This window comes from Dromiciops gliroides, chromosome 3 (assembly GCF_019393635.1).
Source record: "Dromiciops gliroides isolate mDroGli1 chromosome 3, mDroGli1.pri, whole genome shotgun sequence".
Classification (NCBI taxonomy): Eukaryota; Metazoa; Chordata; class Mammalia; order Microbiotheria; family Microbiotheriidae; genus Dromiciops; species Dromiciops gliroides.
In genome coordinates, this window is record NC_057863.1 from 479,377,595 (window position 1) to 479,398,903 (window position 21,309).

Consider the following 21,309-nt stretch of genomic DNA (forward strand, 5'->3'; position numbering starts at 1 on the left):
CAAGGCTGACCCCCCCACCCCTAACCACTCTGCTATCCTGCCTCTTTTGGTACTTCAAATGCCTCAGTTTTTCTCTGCAAAGGCTGGTACTCAGTCAATTCTCAAACACTTAGGTCTGTTCATGTCACTTGTGAATAATGGGGGTGTCCTTCTATAACGTACACATCAACCTCAACCTTAATGCTACTGGGTTGGAAAAAGAAAGGAAATGGTTGAATTCATTCATTCAATCATTCATTCAAAAACCATTTATTAGGCAACTATTGTACACAAGACACTAAGCTAAGCTCAGGGGATACACAAAGGCAAAAATAATGTTTCCTGTCCTAAATGAGGTTACATTTTACTGAAACTAGTTAGCATTGTTATTTGCTTCTGGCTAAAGGCTTTAGCAAGGAAGAAGGTTGAAACTATTTCATTTCAGTCATGTCTTTCAATCACATGCGACTCTTTGTGACCCCATTTAGGGTTTTCTCAGCAAAGATACTGGAGTAGTTTTCCATTTCCTTATTCAGCTCATTTTTTACAGATGAGGAAACTGAGGCACAAATAGTTAAGTGACTTGCCCAGGGTTATACAGCTAGTAAGTGTCTGAGGCTGGATTTGAACTGATAAAACTCTCTCTCTCTCTCTTTATATATCTCTATCTCTATATATAGATATATACATATCTATATTTAGAGATCCCTATATATCGCTATAATACAAGGTATATATTATATAATATTATGTATATTATACAATATACAATATAATATTTATTTGCTATATATATGCTAACTCTACCATGTATTACCACATATGAGGGAGCCTACTCTCTTTCTATATAGAATGTACACGAGAAAAAACCTAAAGTGATAGCTTCTGGACTTTTCTTCTTTTTGGAGGGAGGGAGTAGAAGGTAGGCAGTTAGGGAGGTGGGAGTGTTATAAAAGGTTCTGCAGAGTTCTAACTAATCAATGCCAGACTTGGAATCAGGTTTGAATCCTGCCTGATGTGTGGCCATAGGCAAGCTCCTTGAGTCTATTTCCTAATCTATACAATGGGAATAATGATATGTATAGTATCCAGCTTACAGGGCTGTTATGAAGTTCAAATAAACTTATGTATGTAAAGCATCTTGCAAACTCTAACACACTATATCAACACCAATTATTATCATCATTATTAGTGAAGGGAGGAACCTAAGTGATTGATATCTAATATTACAGGCCTATTTAAAATGCTCCACATTTGCCTCCTTAAATCAGCCATGAAGTGGGATTGCTCAGTTTCTTATTAGGGGAGACTTCACATCGCATTATCACAGCCTCCATAAATGACAGAATAAATACCAGAAATTCCATTCAGGAAAGTCAATTTGGTCTATAAACCACCTGCAAATAACTCATCATGGTTAAGTTCTAAGGTTGGTAGCTACCCAAGTATCATGTGGCCCACATCACAGCTAAAGACAGATGGACTCAACTGGGTACCATTGATGCTGAGAACCAACATTTCCATTTCATCCCAATATTGCAATCTCAGGTTCCACCTTTTAAACTTTCCCATATACTAGAATCAGGCACCACTGGCTACCCTTATAGTGTCAAATATATTTGATTGTGAACCTTCCTCACTTATTAGCTTTTCCCTGATAGAATAAACAACTTGGCTCCCAAGTCGTTTGAGTCATTTAAAAAACCAAACAAGCTAAAATGTCCCCAGCCCCTCTCTGATGTTCCAATTTTGTACTAGAGGACTCACCTTCCCAAAGAAATGCTGAGTAGATACAGCAAAAACTTCAAAGCCTCGAATCGCCCTTTTCAGTTCTCCCTGAATGTAGCTGAGCTGCTTGGATTGTTCTTCACACTTTTCCTTCAGTCTCTGAACAAATTGTCTTTCTGCCTCCCGGGCCTGTAGATCTGGTTTGGTAGCAAACCCGTTTCTTGGAACAGCAGGCCTTTGTTTTGGGTATCCTATAAGGAAAAAAAAAAAACACACACATGAAATAAGACTTGGAATACATAAGGTATTTAGGTTGCATAGTGCCTAGAGCACTGGACTTGGAATCATGATAGATCTGAGTTCAGATCCTACCTCAGATTAACTTTTTTTTTTTTTTGGTGGGGCAATGAGGCTTAAGTGACTTGCTCAGCCTCACACAGCAAGTAAGTGTCAAGTATCTGAGGCAGAATTTGAATTCAGGTCCTTCTGAATCCAGGACCAGTGCTTTATCCACTGAGCCACCTAGCTGCCCCCTCAGATTAATTCTTTTTTTGTTGTTGTTGTTTGTTTTTGTTTTGGTGAGGGAATTGGGGTTAAGTGACTTGCCCAGGGTCACACAGCTAGTAAGTGTTAAGTGTCTGAGGCCGGATTTGAACTCAGGTCCTCCTGAATCCAGGGCCGGTGCTCTATCCACTGCGCCACCTAGCTGCCCCAGATTAATTCTTAAGTAAGAACTTTTTAATTTAAGCTTTCTCAGCCTCAGTTTCCTCATATGTAAAACAGCGATGATAATACCACCTACCTCTGTGTTTTTGTGAGGATCGAATGCAATAATATATGGGAAGCATTTGCCAATGTTTAAAAGCCCTACATAAAGGTTATAATACTTCTGCTGCTGATACATTTGACTAATGCTTTAGGATTTAAAGAGCATCTTCTCAGAAGAAATGTATTTTTTCATTTTTTTTTCATTTTAGTTTACTAAAAATCAAACGAAAGCAACTCAGAATATTCTTCTCATCTATGAGATTCTATATCTTTATCTTTGGGACAGAAGTATGTATGAACAACTAGGAAACCAAATTCACCAAATCTCCCCTGTACCTCCTTCCAGGGCCACTTAGAGAATTCCCTTCAAGGTCAAAAGACCTCCGCAGTGGGACAGCGAAAAGAAAAAGGTGGAATCTGAACTAAGAATAATTGATTCTAGCATCTGAATGTGCTGGAACAAAAATAGTAGACTGTGAGCTTCCTGAGGGCAGGGATGGATTTTTGTTTTGTCCTTGTAACCTTTTATCTGGGTTTAGCCCAGAAATTATGTCCCCCACCCTTTCTTCCTTTGGTCAGAAATTGCAGGATTAAGTAGATGTGCAAACCTTTTTTTTGGTCACCCAACAGGACCTCTGAGGATTTCAAAACCTGAGCTACCAATCTTCAGTGTACAGGATGGCCCAAGTCCTCTATTTTCTCTAAACATTCCAATCCTAAATTTCACCTTCAAAATTGTCCCATGTACTATATTTGGGTAGCAAGTGTTTAATAAGTGCTTATTGAATGAAGTGAAAAGTGATCTCTTTGAACAGTCCAATTTATTCACAAACCAGAGCTGAAGTACATATGCTTATATTCCAAGTGCTTAGCACAGACTGGCATACAATAAGTGCTTAATAAATCTTTGTTGAATGAATGAATGAATTCCTGCTTCTTGTATTGCAGATGCTACTGGTTAAAGCCAGTTGTTAAAACAATTATGGGCTCTCTAACACTAATCCCATTTTTAATGAAAAATGAGACTTTCAGACAAATACATATGATGGTGATTATTTATCCGTGGGTGAGCACTCAACTACTTCTGGGATAAACTGCAAACTTTTCTGTTTGGAGCTTAAAGCTTTTCACAATTTGGTGCCAATGTATCTTTCCTGATTATATATTATGCCCTCTCTGTATTCTCTGATCCAGTCAAACTGGCCTTCTTAATGTCTCTGTGCACAACCTTCCATTAATTCTATTTTTTTGTAATGGCTGTCCCTCCATTCCCGGAATGCTTTCCCTCCCCTTTGATTCTTGGAAACTCTCTAGCTACCTTTGAGGCTTAGCTCAGGCATCCCCTCCTAATTTTCCCAGTTCTCCCACAAAATTACTTTGTATCTATTTTATATACACCTTGTACTTATCTGTGGACATGTTATTCCATGTAAGCTCTTTGAGGGTAGGGGGTATATTGGTTTTGTCTTTGACAGAACCTAGCACAGTGCTGGGCACACAGTACCATTTCATAAATACTTATTGGATTGAGTTTTGCAGGGCAGCACTCAACAGTAGTGTCTGGGACAGAAACAGTATCTGGAATTTCAATCAGTGAGTTCAAATGCAAGCCTTCTCCTCTCCTCTCCTCTCCTGCCCTCCCCTTGGGGCAATGAGGGTTAAGTGACTTGCCCAGGGTCACACAGCTAGTAAGTGTCAAATGTCTGAGGCTGGATTTGAATCCAGGTCCTCCTGAATCCAGGGCCAGTGCTTTATCCATTGTGTCACCTAGCTGTCCCCAAGGCTTTATTTTAAAAAGAACTAACAAACAACAATAACAAAAACCCCTCATGACCTTAATTCTTTACCATCCTCAGTGTAGCATGTAGGCTAGAGAAATGAATCTAAGATTCTTCCTGCATAGTGATATTCTAGGTAAAGGGTTTAGATCAGTCATTTCAATGCAGGGGAATCTACCTTGCCCAAACTCCTAGATTTACAGAAGTTATAGCCCAGGGACCATCTGGTCTAGGTTATTATCTGAAAATTTCTCTTCTACAACATTTCTGACAAGAGGTCACCTAGCCTCCTTGCCAAGTCTTCCAATGATAGAGATCTACCTGCTCACTCTCATTCTGAGGTGTGCCAAAACACTCACTCCTTTTCCCTTTTGTCCCCAAATCCCTATTCTCTAAAAACGATATTGGATGGAAGATGGGTAACTGAATCCAGATAAGAACTGGAATTGTGTATCAAGCATCTTTGCAATAAAGTGTTAGGACCCCCCCCCCCCTTTTTTCCAGTTATATACATCCTACTGATCCTTTAAGGACCAGCTCCAAACCCTATCTCCTCCGAGAAGACTGCTGATTCCCAAAGAAATTGCTTTCTCATCGTCCCATGAGTTCCTTGAGTAATAATTGTTTTTATTTCCCACTCAGCATATACTCTTCTGTTATATATCCTTTTGTGGACGTATCTGCCCCCCCCCCTTTCCCTGCAGGCAGGGTATCCTGCATCACAACATATACTTAGTAGCTGTTTGTTGATAATGATTAGAATGAATGGAGCCTTAAACTTAAAACTCACACTGAAAAGATAAATATTGTTCTGTACTTAAGTAGATCAGACACTAGAGGAAACAACACAGACACCAACAGCATAATAATAAACTATATTGTGGCAAATATCTGCCCCCTCTTCTTTCTTTTCCTGTGCTCTTTTCTCTACAATGTGCACCTGTATGTATGCGTGTGTTCAGGATATAAGACAAAGACAGGTAGGGGAGGGAAGTAACTGGATGACTGAGAAAGTAAAGCCATGTTTTTACTAGAGAACGTATTCTACTGATGAGAATACACAAGTGGCCTCCTACTTTAAAGAAACAATGACTTAATTGATACAAGCACACTTCTGCTTGTTAATTTAATGATAACTATATGCTGATTTTAATTAAATGCTTCCTCTGCTTTTTTTTCCTCTGCTTCTTTTAAAAGAAAAACAAAAGTCCACCAGAGATTTCTTTCTTGAATGAGAGGCAATAGGCTGAAATGATTTCTCAAAACTGGCATGCCTCCGATTATTACAATACCAGGAGAGCAGAGTTGGGAATTCCTGCTGCCCATATATCAGGGAGGAAGGTCAGATTCTAGAGAAGTCACTCATGTCAAATACAAACCAATTTGAATGTTAATGATTACATTTTAATTCTTCCAGATCAGAGCAGGAAAAAACGCAGCTTGAGAGAAAACGTTTTATTGTCTGCACTGAGCTCTGGGGCATGATGTTAGATTATTGCTGCATTGGCAAAGGGGCATGAATGTACTGGCTGCTGGAGTTTATTCCCAAGGAAATATTTTTTCTTTGATGACTGGTTTGCCATTTGCTTATTGTTATGGAGCTTTAAAAAGTACTTGGGTGTTTTAATTAATGTAATTAATTTGTACCTGCTGCCTAAGGTCCTGATAGTGAAATACACATCTTTTTTGAAATATAAAGAAAATATAATTTTGCAGTTGTTTCAGTCATGTCCAACTCTTTGTGACCCCATTTGGGGTTTCCTTGGCAGAGATACTGAAGTGGTTTGCCATTTCCTTCTCCAGCTCATTTTACAGATGAGGAAACTGAAGCAAAGAGGGTTAAGTGACTTGCCCAAGGTCACACAGCTATGAAGTGTCTAAGACTGAATTCAAATTCATAAAAATGAATCTTCCTGATTTCAAGCCCAGTCTTTATCCACTGAGCCACCTAGCTACCACCCCCCCAAAAAAGAAAATATAAAGAAAATAATAAAACCTAATTTGAGCTTGGACACATTTAAACTAATGCAGATATTGTCACCTCTGGGCTTTAGGAAGTTGGAAACCACAAAGAGAGTAAGTGTCTTTATCCAATGAATTTACTATCTTTTAATGGATGGATTAATCTAAGGTCATAAGTAACTGGGGTGGGATTTGAATCCAGGTTCTCGGACTCCAGTCACTTCCTTTTATCCTACCTCCTTCCTCAGGACACTGCGAGTTGGGTAGTATATTATCTTCATTTTACAGAGAAGGAAATTGAGACTCTGGGAGGTTCAGTGACTTGTCCCAACTAGAAGTTTTATAGCAGGACTTCAGAAAAAAGGTCTCTACATTCTTTTCTACCATATCAAATTGTTTCTGCTTAGGTAATAAGATTTTAGAAATAGGACTAGGGTAATTCAGGGCTTGATATGGGAGGACCTTTTCTTATTTCCTTTAGGCAGAAAGGATTTGGAAATTTGTTTTTTCATATAAAATCTATCCCTATCGTTGACTTGTCAATATTATTGTTAATAATCACTTAGTAAGAACCTACCAGGTACCAGATACTGTCTTTGGTGCTGGGGATACAAAATACTAAAAAAATTACTGCCTTCAAAAGAGCTCATGTTCTGCTGGAGAGTAAAATACAACATGTTCATAGAGAAAACTATATGCTATATATATTTATATGTATTTTTAAAACTTCCCCCAGATTACAGAAGGTCTTAAATTGCCAGGCCAAGGAATCTTCATTTTAACACGGAAGTGATGGGGAGCCACTAAAGGTATTTGAGCAGGGGAGTGATATGGTCAGGCCTCTCCATTAAGAATAATATTGGGGCAGCTAGGTGGTGCAGTGGATAGAGCACTGGCCCTGGATTCAAGAGGACCTGAGTTAAAATCCAGCCTCAGACCCTTGACACTTACTAGCTGTATGACCCTGGGCAAATCACCTAACCCCAGCTGCCTTACCAAATAATAATAATAATAACAATATTATTATGGTTAAAGAAGGGAGAGATTGAAGTGAAATTCATTAATAAGGCTATTAAATTAGTCAGATAATAAGTAATAACGTCTGAATTAGGGTGGGTACAGTATGAGTAGATAGAAAGCAATGTATAATTGAAATATTGTGATATAGAATTGAAAGGATGGGGTGTGTGTGTGTGTGTGTGTGTGTGTGTGTGTGTGTGTGTGTGTGTGTGTGGTATTTGAGGGTGATGAAAAGGAAAAAGAAATATGATGCCCTGGTTCCAAACCTGGGTGCTTGAGAATATGCTGTTGGATTGTTTTAGTTGTGCCTGACTCTTCAAGACCCCATTTAGGGTTCTCTTGGCAAAAGAATAGAGTGGTTTGCCATTTCCTTCTCCAGTTGATTTTACAGATGAGGAAACTGAGGGAAACAGGGTTAAGTGACTTGCCCAGGGTCACACAGCTAGTGAGTGTCTAAAGGCCAGATTCGAACGCTAGAAGATAAGTCTTCTTGACTCCAGTTACAGCTCTCTATCCATTGTGCCCCCAGATGCTTGACAGCAGGGTTACCAACAAAAGTAAAGGGAGGTCACTTAACCACTCTGGGCCTCAGTTTCCACATCTGTAAAATTAGGGACTTTACCTAGATGTCCTCTAATTAGTAAACAGTTCTTAAATAAGCAGAGACCTTGGGAGGCTGTGAACACTCAATTTAGGTCATAGATTTAGATCTGAAAAAGATTTTAGAAATTTTCTAGTACAATTCCATTTTACAAATGAGGAAATGAGGAGCAGAGAGGTTAAATAATTTACCCAGTTACACAGGTAGTGACAGATAGCTAATGGCTTATAATCTGTGTAAAGCCTTTGTAAACCTTAGAGTGTTGTATAAATAGCAACTATTATTAACCTTCCCCTATTGAGGTCTTTATAATCATTTTACTTCATTTCATTTCAATTAACAGTTACTGAAATTTTATTTAAATGTTTAAAGTTATAATTTCATCTCTAGAGAAGCAGCATGGGATGCCATATAGAATACAGAATCTGTAGTCAGAGAACCTTGGTTTGAATGAAGGCTACTTGTATGACCTTGGGCAAGTCATTTCACTTTGGGGCCTCATCTGTAAAATGGAGGGTTTAGACTCGAGGGCATCTTAGTTTTTTCTAACTCTGTAGGCTGCCCTGATCCTATGCAAAATCAATAAGATAAGGAGAAGCAACATGATAGTATGGGAAGAATGGGTAGCAAGGTGGTGCTGTGGATAAAAGCTGAACCTGGAGTCAGAGAGACTCGAGTTCAAACCCAGCCTCAGACACTAATAGCTATGTGACCCTGAGCAAGTCACATAACCTTGTTTACCTCAGTTTTCTCTTCTGTAAAATGAGCTGGAGAAGCAAGTGGCAAACCAATCGAATATCTATGCCAAAAAAACTTCAAATAGCATCGTGACTGAAAAATGACTGAATAACAACAACTATGGGTAAAATGCTTAAAATGGAGTCATAAAAACATAAGTTCAAATCCTACTTTCAATAATTCCTAGCTATATGACCTTGGATAAGACAGCTAATGTCTCAGCCTCAGTTTCATCATCTGTTAATGTCAGATAATAATATCCATACAACTTACCTCATTGGGTTGTTCAAAAGGGATTCAAAAGAGATATACACATAGAAGTGGCTGACAAACCTTATAGTGTTTATCATGTCAAATACTACCATGTGCAAAACTGTGTGGGGGCTACAAAAGGAGTCTATCATATATTCTATGTTCTTAAGGAGCTCACACTCTACTAGAGTCAAAATAGTAGAGGAAGTACTTAAAATATTCAATTCAATAAACATTTATAAAGCACCTACTATGTGCCAAGCACTAGGGATACAAAAAAAAAAAAAGACAGAACCTGCCCTTAAGGAGCTTACAATTTAATGACTATGGTACAAGAAAATATAATTAAGGACCCTGGTGCATAGTAGAGATAAAAGGACATATTTTCTATATACTTATTTATAAAGCACTTAGTACAGTGTGTGGTACATAGTAGGTACTTAATAAATGCTAGCTCCTCCCCACTCCGCAGCTGTGCCACTAGCTTGCTATGTGATCTTGGTCAAAATACCTCGCCCCTCTTAGCCTCAGTTTCCTTCTCTGTATATCAAAAAAAGGCTGAATTAGAATGATTTCTAAGGTTCCTTCTGGATCTAACGATCCATGGCCATATTCAACCCTTACTATATAATTTAGCAGTAAAAAGGAAGGGGAACAGGGAAGCTGTTGTTTGAGGAGATTTCTGCAACTGAACTTCTGTTTATTTAAAAGAATCCAACCCCAGTTAAAGTGGCTTGTGAGGTTAAATCAGCCTGTGAAAGCAAAAGGGAGATCTATCAAGGCAACCTTTTATGCATGAGTGAACTAATCTAAACCCTTTGCTCTTCTTACCCTTTTAAGTTCAGTAGAGAGGCAAGAAAAAAATTCTCCTCCTCTTGTCTTCTTATCAATCAACAAGGGCTTATGATGTGTCTCTCTATGTGCCAAGAGGCAGCCAGGTGGCACAAGCACTGGGCTTGGAATCAGGAAGACTCATCTTCTTGAGTTCAAATGTAACCTCACATCCTAACTGTGTGACCCTGGGCAAGTCAATTAACCCTGCTTGCCTTAGTTTCCTCCTCTGTGAAATGAGCTGGAGAAGGAATGGACAACCACTCCAGTATCTTAGCCAAGAAAACCCAAATGGGATCACAAAAAAATGGGACACAACTGAAAAATAAATGAACATGGGCCAGATACTAGACTAGAAGATATCCCTGCCCTCGAAGTATTTATATTCTGTAAGGGGAAACATGTACACATGCAAAATAGGCATTCAATGTTCGTTGTCCTTCATGTTCAAAGAGGACCAAAATGACATCTCTGCCTCCAGGGAGAGGCCAGCAGCCAGAGAGGATAGAAAGCTAACTATGAGAGCCTTGCGTGCCAAGGCTGTACATCTGGGAAAGCATAACCCTTGTAAATGGAAAAAAAGCCTATAAAATATTCATCTGCAGGGATTCCCCTCCCTTCCCAGCATTTTAAATAGAAGGAACCACTTCATAATTTTACAGCTAAGAAGCTGACTTGGCACAAGAACCGAACAGTGCAATATGGAGGCCTAAACACCCCTCGATTACAAAGAAACAGATGCCAAAACTTTGTCAGGTTTCCATCTCAAAAAATCCACTCATTTCTCTCTCTCTGTCTTTTTTTTTTTTTTGGCAAAACTGTGGCAGAAAATAGTGTTTTCCAGGTTGGCACACATCTTCCCATCCATGTGATTCAATGTAGTAGGTGGGAATTCTTTGGGGGTTTGATTTCCATTAAAACAACCCAACTTCATTTCAGGAAAAGTCTGACATTTGGTTTCAAATGTAGTCACCTCTCATCTCAACCCCTCCAACTTCTCCTCCCTGCTTTCCATGTACTCTCTTTGGCTGAGACAGGTACAGGACTGGCAACGATGATTTTCCTGTCTAGCCTTGGGAGCAAGCAAGCTGTCTGACTGGGGTGTTGGGTGGGGGGAGAAAGGAGTGAAGAGGAAAACCTGGTACCCATCATCACTCTTGTGTACAGTAGGGCTTAGCTTAGAACTCTGTTGCACACAGCTGCTAAATGACCACACGCTACCCAAATCCTAGAATTCTATATCTAGAAAGTAGGTGGCACAGTGGATAGAGTGCAGGGCCTGGAATCAGGAAAATCTGAGTTGGAATCTGGCCTCTTCTTAGCTGTGTGCTGGACTCTGTTTGCCTCAGTTTAGTCATCTGTGAAAATGGGGATCATAAAAGCTCTTACCCCCACCCCCAGGTTGTTGTGAATGAAGATCAAATGAGATAAAAACTGTAAAGTACTCAGCACAGTGGCTGATACGTAATAGTAAGTGCTATATAAGACTTTATTAATATTGTTATTATAATTATTAATTTGGGGGCAAACAGCAAGAGTAAGGAAGGAGACAAGGGGGAAGCAGAAACATTATCCAGTGTATCCAAAGTTTACTGAAACCCCACAAATGATGGAGAATGGCTAAACAAGTTGTGGCATATGACTGTGATGGAATACTACTGTGCTATAAGAAATGCTGACAGAGCTGGTTGATTTTAGTAAAACATGAACGGTCTTGCATGACATAATGAACAGTGAAATGAGCAGAACCACAAGAAAGTTGTGTGTATAGGAACAGCAATATTGTTTGAAGAATAACTGTGAACAACTGAACTATTCTGAGTATTATAAATGCTCAAATTTACCACAAAGAACCTATGAAGGAAGATGGTGTCTACCTTCAGAGAAAGAATTGATAAACAGAAGTATGCATAGTATGGTTTTACACACATACACACACATCTGTGCCAAATGGCGGTCTTCTCTAGTGCATGGTGGGGAAGGAGGGAGGGAGACAGTTGGGAACTTTAAAAGTAACAACAAATTAAATAAATAAAAGAAGCTCCACACATGATTAATGTTATCCAATTTCTAGGGATCTTCAACTTTTTAATATGAAGAATTCTTATCTTCAGGCTACTTAGTAGTCTTTATAATAAGTAAGGGTGGGATGGGTAGTGGAAGGGTGTAGGAGAAGATAACAGGAATAGAGCAAAAATAGAGGTTGAGAATAGTGAGTAAAAGTAAGATGGAGGGGGGCAGCTAGGTGGCACAGTGGATAGAGCCCTGGAGTCAGGAGTACCTGAGTTCAAATCCGGCCTCAGACACTTAACACTTACTAGCTGTGTGACCCTGGGTAAGACACTTAACCCCAATTGCCTCACTAAAAAAAAAAAATTAAAAAAAATAAGATGGAGGGATATTTATAAATAGTAATTATAACTTTGAATGTGAATGGGATGTTTATAGCAGCTCTCTTTATGGTGGCAAAGAATTTGAAATTGCAGGGATCACCATCAATTGGTAAATGGCTGAACAAGTTGTGGTGTATGGTTGTAATGGAATACTACTGTGCAATAAGAAATGATGAGCTTAGTGATCTTCGAAAGGCATGGAAAGATTTGCACAAAATCATGAAAAACAAAATGAGCAGAACCAAGAGAACATTGTATACTGTAAGAACAATATTGTTATTATTATTATTATTATTTTGTGAGACAACAAGGGTTAAGTGACTGGTCCAACGTCACAAAGTTAGTAAGTGTCAAGTGTCTGAGGCCGAATTTGAACTCGTCCTCCTGAATCCAGGGCTGGTGCTTTGTCCACTGTGCCACCTAGCTGCTCCCAAGCAATATTATTTTGTTTTGTTTATCTGTTTAATTTTGGGGGGAGGCAATGAGGGTTAAGTGACTTGCCCAGGGTCACACGGCTAGTGTCAAGTGTCTGAGGCTGGATTTGAACTCAGGTCCTCCTGAATCCAGGGCTGGTGCTTTATCCACTGCGCCACCTAGCTTCCGTGTCCTCAGCAATATTATTTTAAGAACAATTTTGCGTGACTAAGTCATTTTGACCACTATAAATACCCAAATTTAAAAAAAAACATATGAAGAAAGATGCTATCTGCATCCAGAGAAAGAACTGATAAATAGAAGTATGTATAGAATAATTTTCCATATATATATATATATATACACATGTGTGTGTGCGTGTGTGTGTATACACACACACGCACACACACACACACACACACACACACACCTATTTTGTCTAATGGTAGCCATCTCTAGGGTGGGACAGGGGAGAGAAGAAAAACAGAAAAAAAGAAATTTACATAAATTTGTTATATATTTAAAAGGAATAGCAAGTTGTACACATTGCATGTTTCATGTGCAGTCATCTTTTTTATTATATTATTATAGAAATGCTTGTTTTATTCCACAAATTAAAAACAAAATAAATAAAAAATAATTAAGGGTATTCTTCTCCAGACAAATTTTGTACTTCTCCGTTATTTCTTTGGAATCAGAATGCCTTAGAATTTCTATTATAGACTCAGAGAATCATAGAACCTATGGGTTGTAATGCAGTTTTAAATGTCTTAGAGGTCATCTATTCAAATCCTTCTTCAAGCTCCGTCTCTTCTATCTGTTGAAATTGAACACTGCTCTGTATATAGCTTAACAATATTAACATAATATTGACATTATGGACACAAATACACTTTTAAACCATCTTCAAAATATCCTGTATATCCTCAATAATATCCTGTGTGACATTGAGAAAGTGATTGCACTTCCCTGGGCCTCAGTGAGTTCATCTCACTAGATGACCCCTCTTGTGCCTCCTGGCTCCAAATCTATAAAGCTTTAAAATCTTTTCAGGCAGTTTGCAGTAAACATTGATTGACTAGAACATCCCAATTAAATAGATTTCTTTGGGCTGTCCTCAGCTTTTTATCTGAAACATACAAAAGAGAAGGAAAACAAGCTGGTATCTGGAGCAAAAAAAATAAAATAAAATCTGCAAGCCAGTCAGTCACAGAATTTATTTATTTATTTGTTTGTTTGTTTATTTATTTATTTATTTTTGCTGGGCAATGAGGGTTAAGTGACTTGCCCAGGGTCACACAGCTAGTAAGTGTCAAGTGTCTGAGGCGGGATTTGAACTTGGGTACTCCTGAATTCAGGGCCGGTGCTTTATCCACTGCGCCACCTAGCTGCCCCCAGTCAACAGCATTTATTAAATGCCTACTACTTGTCAGGTACTATGCTAAGCAACATAAACAGAACCATAAGTCACAGGATAGATTCTTGGCCAGACATATATTTTCAGCAGTTTTATATATCTCTTTATCTCTGACTTAATGAGAATTGATTTTCAAAATTATTATCCTGCAGAAATATAAGCTCTAGAATCATCAGACAAAACATAAATTATGTTTATTCTGTAGTACTTAGGAAGAAAAATGGACTTCTGCTTAGATCCAAATCCAACTTTGACACCAAGTCTGTGACTGCAAGCAGGTCTTTATCTCTGACAGCCTGGACTTCTTCATCTATAAAGTATGGATGATGTTTACCCTTCCTTTCTATCAATGCCATTACGAACTGCAAAACACCATATAAATGGGAACTATTATTTTAAGGGTTAAAACAAAAGGTTGTTTCTGGCTGATGCTAAATGAACCAGAACACCCGGTGTCATCTAGTGGAAAGAGCCCTGGTCTTTGAGTGAGAACATTTGGGTTAATTCAATACATGGTCTTGGGTAAGAACTTCAATTTTCTGAGATTTACTCCTCTCACATATTAAGAGAGGTTTTGTTTACATGATCTCTATAGCCTCTTTCAGCTCTGAAAAACCTATGGACCTCATTCTGGTCTATCGTGGTTTTTTACAACACTATTTATATACTCTAATACTCCAGTGGCTGTGTGGTCTCACTGATGAAGAAAACTCCCTCCAGTAATGTGGGTTGCAGCCCCCTCACAAGTCTGCTCATCTGATAAGACTCATCTACATCCTTCCATAAATCTGAATCAGATTATTGTGGGGCTTTTCTTCATGTTCTCTTGACGTTACAGCGAAGGGGTAAGGAGTAACTCATATATATTTATATGTAAGAACATATAACGATAAAAAAAATAATTCAAGGTAATCACTGAAAGGGCTCAGTGAAGCTTAAATACTTTGGTCCCATAATGAGAAGATGGGACTCATTGGAAAAGACCCTGATGCTGGGGAAAGATTGAAGACAAAAGGGAAGGAGGATAGCAGAGGATGAGTTGGATAAATAGTGTCATGGAAGCAATGAGCATGAACTTGGACAGATTTCAGGAGACAGTGGAGGATGGAAGGGGCTGGCGTGCTATGGTCCATGGGGCCACAAAGAGTCAGACACAGCTGAATAACTGAACAATAACAACAACAATAACAACAAAATAAGGAATACATACAATTATAAAATATATCTACATATCAACACCTACTATGTGCCAGGGACTGTGCTAAGTGTCCTTTACAAATAGTAATTAATTGATCCTCAAACCCTGAGAGTTAGTTGCTTTTAGTATCCCTGGGTTTTTAGTTGAGGAAACTGAGGCAAACAGAAGTTAAGTAACTTGACAGGGTCACATAGGTAGTAATGGTCTAAGGCTGTATTTGGATTCAGGTCTTCCCAACTCCAGGCCTTTCGCTTTATCCATTGCATCAAATGAATACCAGTAGAATACACAGGCTCACCATGGGTTCTTCCTTACTCTTATTATGTGATTTTTCCCATCTTTAAAACTTTTTTTGGTCTTACATTTTCTGATGACATAGTTTCTCCTGCTTTTCATATAATTCCTCATTTATAAAATATTATGGCCTACTCGCATCCTTTATGTTCTTTTCTATTACCCTTTGGGTGGCTCTGGTTCCTCTGAGTATTATGTCTCTGCAGTGTTTTTCTGAGCTACAAACTCATCAATGGCATAACATGATACTCAAGGAGTTAAACTCCCATATTATGACTATTCATAAGTTTTTTAAATATTCCAAACACAATCAACAATTGTTAGCTTAGTCAAATGTGAATTTAAACTAGTGATTTCCTGATTACCAAAAAACAGCATAGATTCTCTACTTTTTCTATACATAGCTTTGTGACTCCCTTATAGGAAATCTAAGCTCTTGGAGCCATTTCTTCAAAGTGTTTACTGTCCAATTCTAGGCTGCTTGACCGTACTATAGGACACTAGATGAATGCACATAATGGTGGACAGTCTTCCCTATAGCTTTTCCCATATTGGTGCATAGTGATGGTATCTTGCTCTTTAGGAATAAATATGTCACTGGGGACAGCTAGGTGGCGCAGTGGATAGTGAACCGGACGTGGATTCAGAAGGACCTGAGTTCAAATCTAGCCTCAGACACTTGACACTTACTGTGTGACCCTGGGCAAGTCACTTAACCCCCACTGCCCCGCAAAAACAAAAATAGGAAAAAAAGGAATAAATATGTCAGTCAAATGATTTTACCTTGGCAATGGTCAAAAAACATGCCCTAGACAAAACTATGAAAATTATATATGCTCCAGGGCTCCTACCATCCATCACATTAGTTGAGCTGGGATGGAATGAAACTCCCAGGTCAAGAGTTCTTCAAAATAATAATGAGCTCCCTTCCCAATTACCTGGTGAGTGAAGTTTCGTAGTTGAAGCTGCCAGTCTTTTAGGGGACGAAACAGCGGGTTTATTTGCTTCTTGATCTTTCTGCACTTCCTTCTTTGATCCTATGGAAATGAAATGAATGGAGAGTCAATTGTACCTGAAACTGTTATATAAGCTGTCAGTGCTGAATAGAGCTGAATAAAAAACAAACCCTTTAAAATAATATTTGGATGACTTGTTGGTGTAGACATTACCACCTTTCCTTCAGCAGAGACTCAATTTTTTTCTAGGAAAAATGATTTGTTTTGCAGCAGTCAAAAGGCCAAGTAAACTGCTGATTCTGATTTGATGAAAGATACCTCCATGTCTACAGGCTACTGCTACCCCGGTGACCCTGTAGATTTAGCTGGGGATTAAAATTTCCTCTCTTCATTCGTGAGCTCTCTCTTCCAACATATTGCCAGGAAACAAAGACTAATACAACTTTCTAAGCATAATTAGTAATGACTTACATATCACTGAAGTCTCCAATTCACCTGAGATTCCCTCAGATTCTATTTACTTTCCACAGTATCAAGTCTACAGAGATGATCCTAAGATCTTTTTGGGCATCACCTCAACACAAAATGCTTAAGCATAAAAACATAAAATTGGCTTCAGGAGAAGCCCTTGTCCCATCTGTTTGTGGAAATAATTGAGTATATCTGGTAATCACTAACATTAAGAGGCAGTGAGTTAGTGGATGTGGCACAGTGCATAGAGTGCTAGAACTAGAGTCAGGAAAACTCATCTTTCTGAGTTCAAATGTGGCTTCAGATCCTTATTTACTGTGTGACCCTGGGTAGGTCACTTACCTACCCTTTTTGCCTCAGTTTCCTCATCTGTATGATGAATTGAAGAAGGAAATGGCAAACCACTCCAGTATCTCTGCCAAGAAAACCCCAAATGGTGTCACGAAGAATTGGACATGACTGAAAAATGACTGAAAATTCCTACTTCATAGCATGATTGTGAAGATCAAATAAGACAATGTCCACAAATCCCCTGGGCTAGATAGAACAGTAGATAGAGCAGAAGGCCAAATTTAGCCTCTGATACCTATTGTGTTACCCTGGGCAAGTCCATTAACTCTATTTGCCTCAGTTTCCTCATCTGTAAAATGAGTTGGAGAAGGAAATGGCAAACCACTTCAATATCTCTGCCAAGAAAACCCCAAATGGAGTCACAAAGAGTTGGACATGACTAAATAACTGTACAACAACAAAAATGGTAGTGGATATGATACTGGACTTGGAATCAAGAAGACCTAGGTTCAAATTCTACCTCGGACATTTACTAGTTATGTAACTCTAGGTAAGTCATTTAACCTCTCTGGGTTACTTGCCTCATCTGCAAAATGGGGGGATTATTCTTAATGGTTTCTAAGGCCTCTGGCAGCTCTAAAACTATGATCCTATGTCAAGGGGTACAAGGAATAACACAGCCAAAGACCAATCCGTGGTGCTCTTTGATTTTTAAATTATGTGGTGGTTCTTTACATTAACTTTCTCTTTAGCTCAACCAAGAAAGACTAAGCCCTGAAGATCAGAATATTGACAAAATGAAATTTCCCTGAAGAAATGGAAACATATGTATGTGTCATCTTCAAACTTGAGAACTGTTGGCCTGCCTCATAGAATTATTAAAATCTAGTTCTGTAATCATTAATGGACTATGCATTATTCCCCCGCTTTCCTCTATAATTTTATTGGGTTACCATTTTCCTTGTTCTCCTAGAATCTATCTATCTGGCTTCCCTCCTCCTCACTTATCTGACTGCCATCTTGATTTCTATTCACACACTTGTTCCAAATGCCCATGTCTGCCTTCACAAGTACCCCCGTGAGCACACAGCTCTACTCCTGTCCACCCCTCTCAGGTCTGAATTTTTCTCAGCTTCTATTCTTATAGCTCTGCTCTTGCTTCCTTGCTTACCTGACTATGTATCATTCATTCATGGTGAATATGGTCTCTATCTTTTGGTCTGGACCAGTTATATCATTGACATGAGGCCGTTAGAATATGGAAACCCATCACATTGAATCAGTTCACCATCTGAAATTCAGTCTTAGGGATGAGAGGTGAGCAGTTAAGTGATTTGCCCAGGGTTACGTTGCTAATTTGTTAGATACAAGCCTCACACCCTGACTGCAAGGTTGTGCCTCCATCAACTATGTTATACTGCCCTTCCAAATACATTTGTGAATATGCATAACATAAAACATAAAAACATTTATATAAAAACTTACAGTTTATAAAGTAGTTTATATGAATTATTTCATTTGATCTTCACAACATTGCAAGGGAGATAATGTAGGAATTGTTGAGTCATTTTCTATCCTCGTCTGACTCTTCATGACCCTATTTAGGATTTTCTTGGCAAAGGTACTGGAATGCTTTGCAATTTCCCTCTCCAACTCATTTTATAGAAGAGGAAACTGAAGCAAACAGGGTTAAGTGACTTGTCCAGGGTCACACAGCTGAGTGTCTGAGGCCAGACTTTAAACTCACGTTGATTTGAACTCCAGGGCAGAGCTCCATCTACTACACCACCTAGCTGCCCTTTAGGCAGGCCTCATTAGGCTCAGCAATAGGCCTAAAATCACATAATTAGTATCAAGAAGGTCTTAAGCCCAGGTCTTCTTAATTCAAGTACAGTTTTCCCCACTATGCCAGATTTTTTTCTGAGACAGATCTGTATATATGCCATGCAAAAAAAAGTTCAGCCGAGGGACAGTATGTTCCTCAAAAGAAACTCCTTTGGGGCAGCTAGGTGGCACAGTGGATAGAGCACCGGCCCTGGAGTCAGGAGTACCTGAGTTCAAATCCAGCCTCAGACACTTAACACTCACTAGCTGTGTGACCCTGGGCAAGTCACTTAACCCCAATTGCCTCACTAAAAAAAAAAAAAAAAGAAACAAAAAAGAAACTCCTTTTTCCTTCTCCTCTTCTCTAATCCCATCAACATTCAATAGACATTTATTAAGCACCTACTGTGTACCAGGAACCTTAAAGCATCTTTGTTTTTAAGGGATAGCATAGTATTTTTATGTTGGAGGGGATCATCATTTTGCTCTTTTAGAATATTAGTTCAGTTGCAAAATGAAATCTAATTGATAATTTCCTCCATGATAGAGGATCTCTCCAAGTAAGAGATAACCAGAAGCTCCTATCACTGGGGTTCTGGACCTGAGGTATGCATACCCCCAAGAGGTAATAGAAGTTTATCAAAACACATTTGAATGTCTGACAGCAGATAAATTATCCTATTGAAATTAATCTCTTTTCCCCCTTTATGTTTGTATGCCAAGTGACAGTAGATTGAGTGTTAGTCTTGGAGTCACAAAGGCCTAAATTTAAATCCAGCTTCAGATACTTGTTTATGTTGTATGACTCTGGGCAAATCACTTAACCTGTCTGCCTTAGTTGCCTCATCTGTAAAATGGGCTAATAATAGCACCTACCTCTCCCAGGGCTGATAGGTTAAAATGCGATAATAAATGTTTAACAAGCCTTAAAGTGCTATAAAAGTCCCAATTGCTATCATTGTTATTGTTGTTGTTATATGCATGATACACTTTAGGATTTATTTCCCCATTTCCCCTTCATGGTAAACTCTAGAATTTATTTCCTTTCCTTAATTGCAGGGATTCTTAACATGACAGACTTTAAGGAATCCAGGGATAGATAGATTTCAGAGAGTCTATGAACTTGGGAGGGGAAAAAATTCCAGTCAATCCACAACTTTTATAGAAAACATTCTTAGAAAATAGCACTAAATTTTAAAAAATGCAAATGTTGACATATTGAACCTATAGAAAGGAGAGGGTTAGATTCCTACAACCACTCAAAACTGTAATCTTTTGCTAGAGATGGCTAAAAAATACTTTTCTGCACACAATTATAATAAAATATTAATTCTGATATTAACTGTTCTGATAATGTACACTGTGTATGTAATTAATTACATAGTAACCAAAAAATGACCCATGAAATGTAGTGCATAAAATAAAATTGTCAACCTACAAAACATTTTTTCTTGCTAGTAATCCCCTAGAATTCTGTGACATTTTGTACTAGTATCTCAATTTTAAAGAAAAACAATATTGATTTTGGATAATATTCATTTTTTGTAACATGAAATCTACAGCACCATACATACCATACAGCAAATAAAATTCTTAAAATTAAAACACTTTTCAACCCAAATATTATCTTCCACTGTGTCACAGAGCAGTGGCAGGGCATTGTTCTATATACTCAGCCACTGTAAGCCCCTCTACCTTGGCCACTCTCTGAAAACCAAGGGAGAGATTGCTGGGACTTTAGTTGCTCCTGGCCAGGTTTGTCCATCATCTCCCATACCTTGTCTTTCTCGACTGGTGTATGGTGTTGGAGATGGTGAAGGAGGCATGAGCTTGAAATACCACATCCTAGTAAGACACCAGCCACTCCACCAACTTGCACCAATGTAAAAGGGAAAATGAGGTTACTAATAGACATGCAAATGATTGAATTCAGGAAAGTTAAAAATGTTGAGGATTGACTGTACATGTCTTTTCCAGCATATCGTTTCCTTTAGTAATCCTATACACTTTATTTGCTGCCATTAAAACATTACTCTGAGAAGGGTTCTGAGAGGCTTTACAAGACTGCCAAAGAGTCAGTCAGAGAGTAAACATTTATTAAACACCTACCATGCGCTAAAGCACTGGAGATATACAGATTGGCAAAAGGCAGTGCCTGCTCTCAAGGACCTTACAATCTAAAGGGAGAAGACAGTACTTTAAAAAGATGCTGAGGGGCAGCTAGGTGGTGCAGTGGATAAAGCACCAGCCCTGGATTCAGGAGGACCTGAGTTCTAATCTGGCCTCAGACACTTTACACTTACTAGCTGTGTGACCCTGGGCAAGTCACTTAACTCTCATTGCCCCACCAAAAAAATCCCCCCAAAAAACAAAAAACAAAAAGATGCTGAGGGA

The 21,309-nt window shown here is 38.7% G+C and overlaps 1 protein-coding gene across 2 annotated transcripts in view; it reads right to left on the reverse strand.

Moving 5' to 3' along the window:
- The window catches only part of MTUS2 (microtubule associated scaffold protein 2), a 679,782-nt gene that overhangs the window by 182,888 nt on the left and 475,585 nt on the right, over nt 1-21,309 (reverse strand). For both annotated transcript variants that reach the window (XM_043996074.1, XM_043996073.1), the window contains 2 exons: nt 16,312-16,410; nt 1,747-1,958 (listed from right to left, as the gene is read on the reverse strand). In XM_043996074.1, the coding sequence (XP_043852009.1) occupies nt 1,747-1,958; nt 16,312-16,410 (311 nt within the window). The remainder of the gene's footprint in view (nt 1-1,746; nt 1,959-16,311; nt 16,411-21,309) is intronic.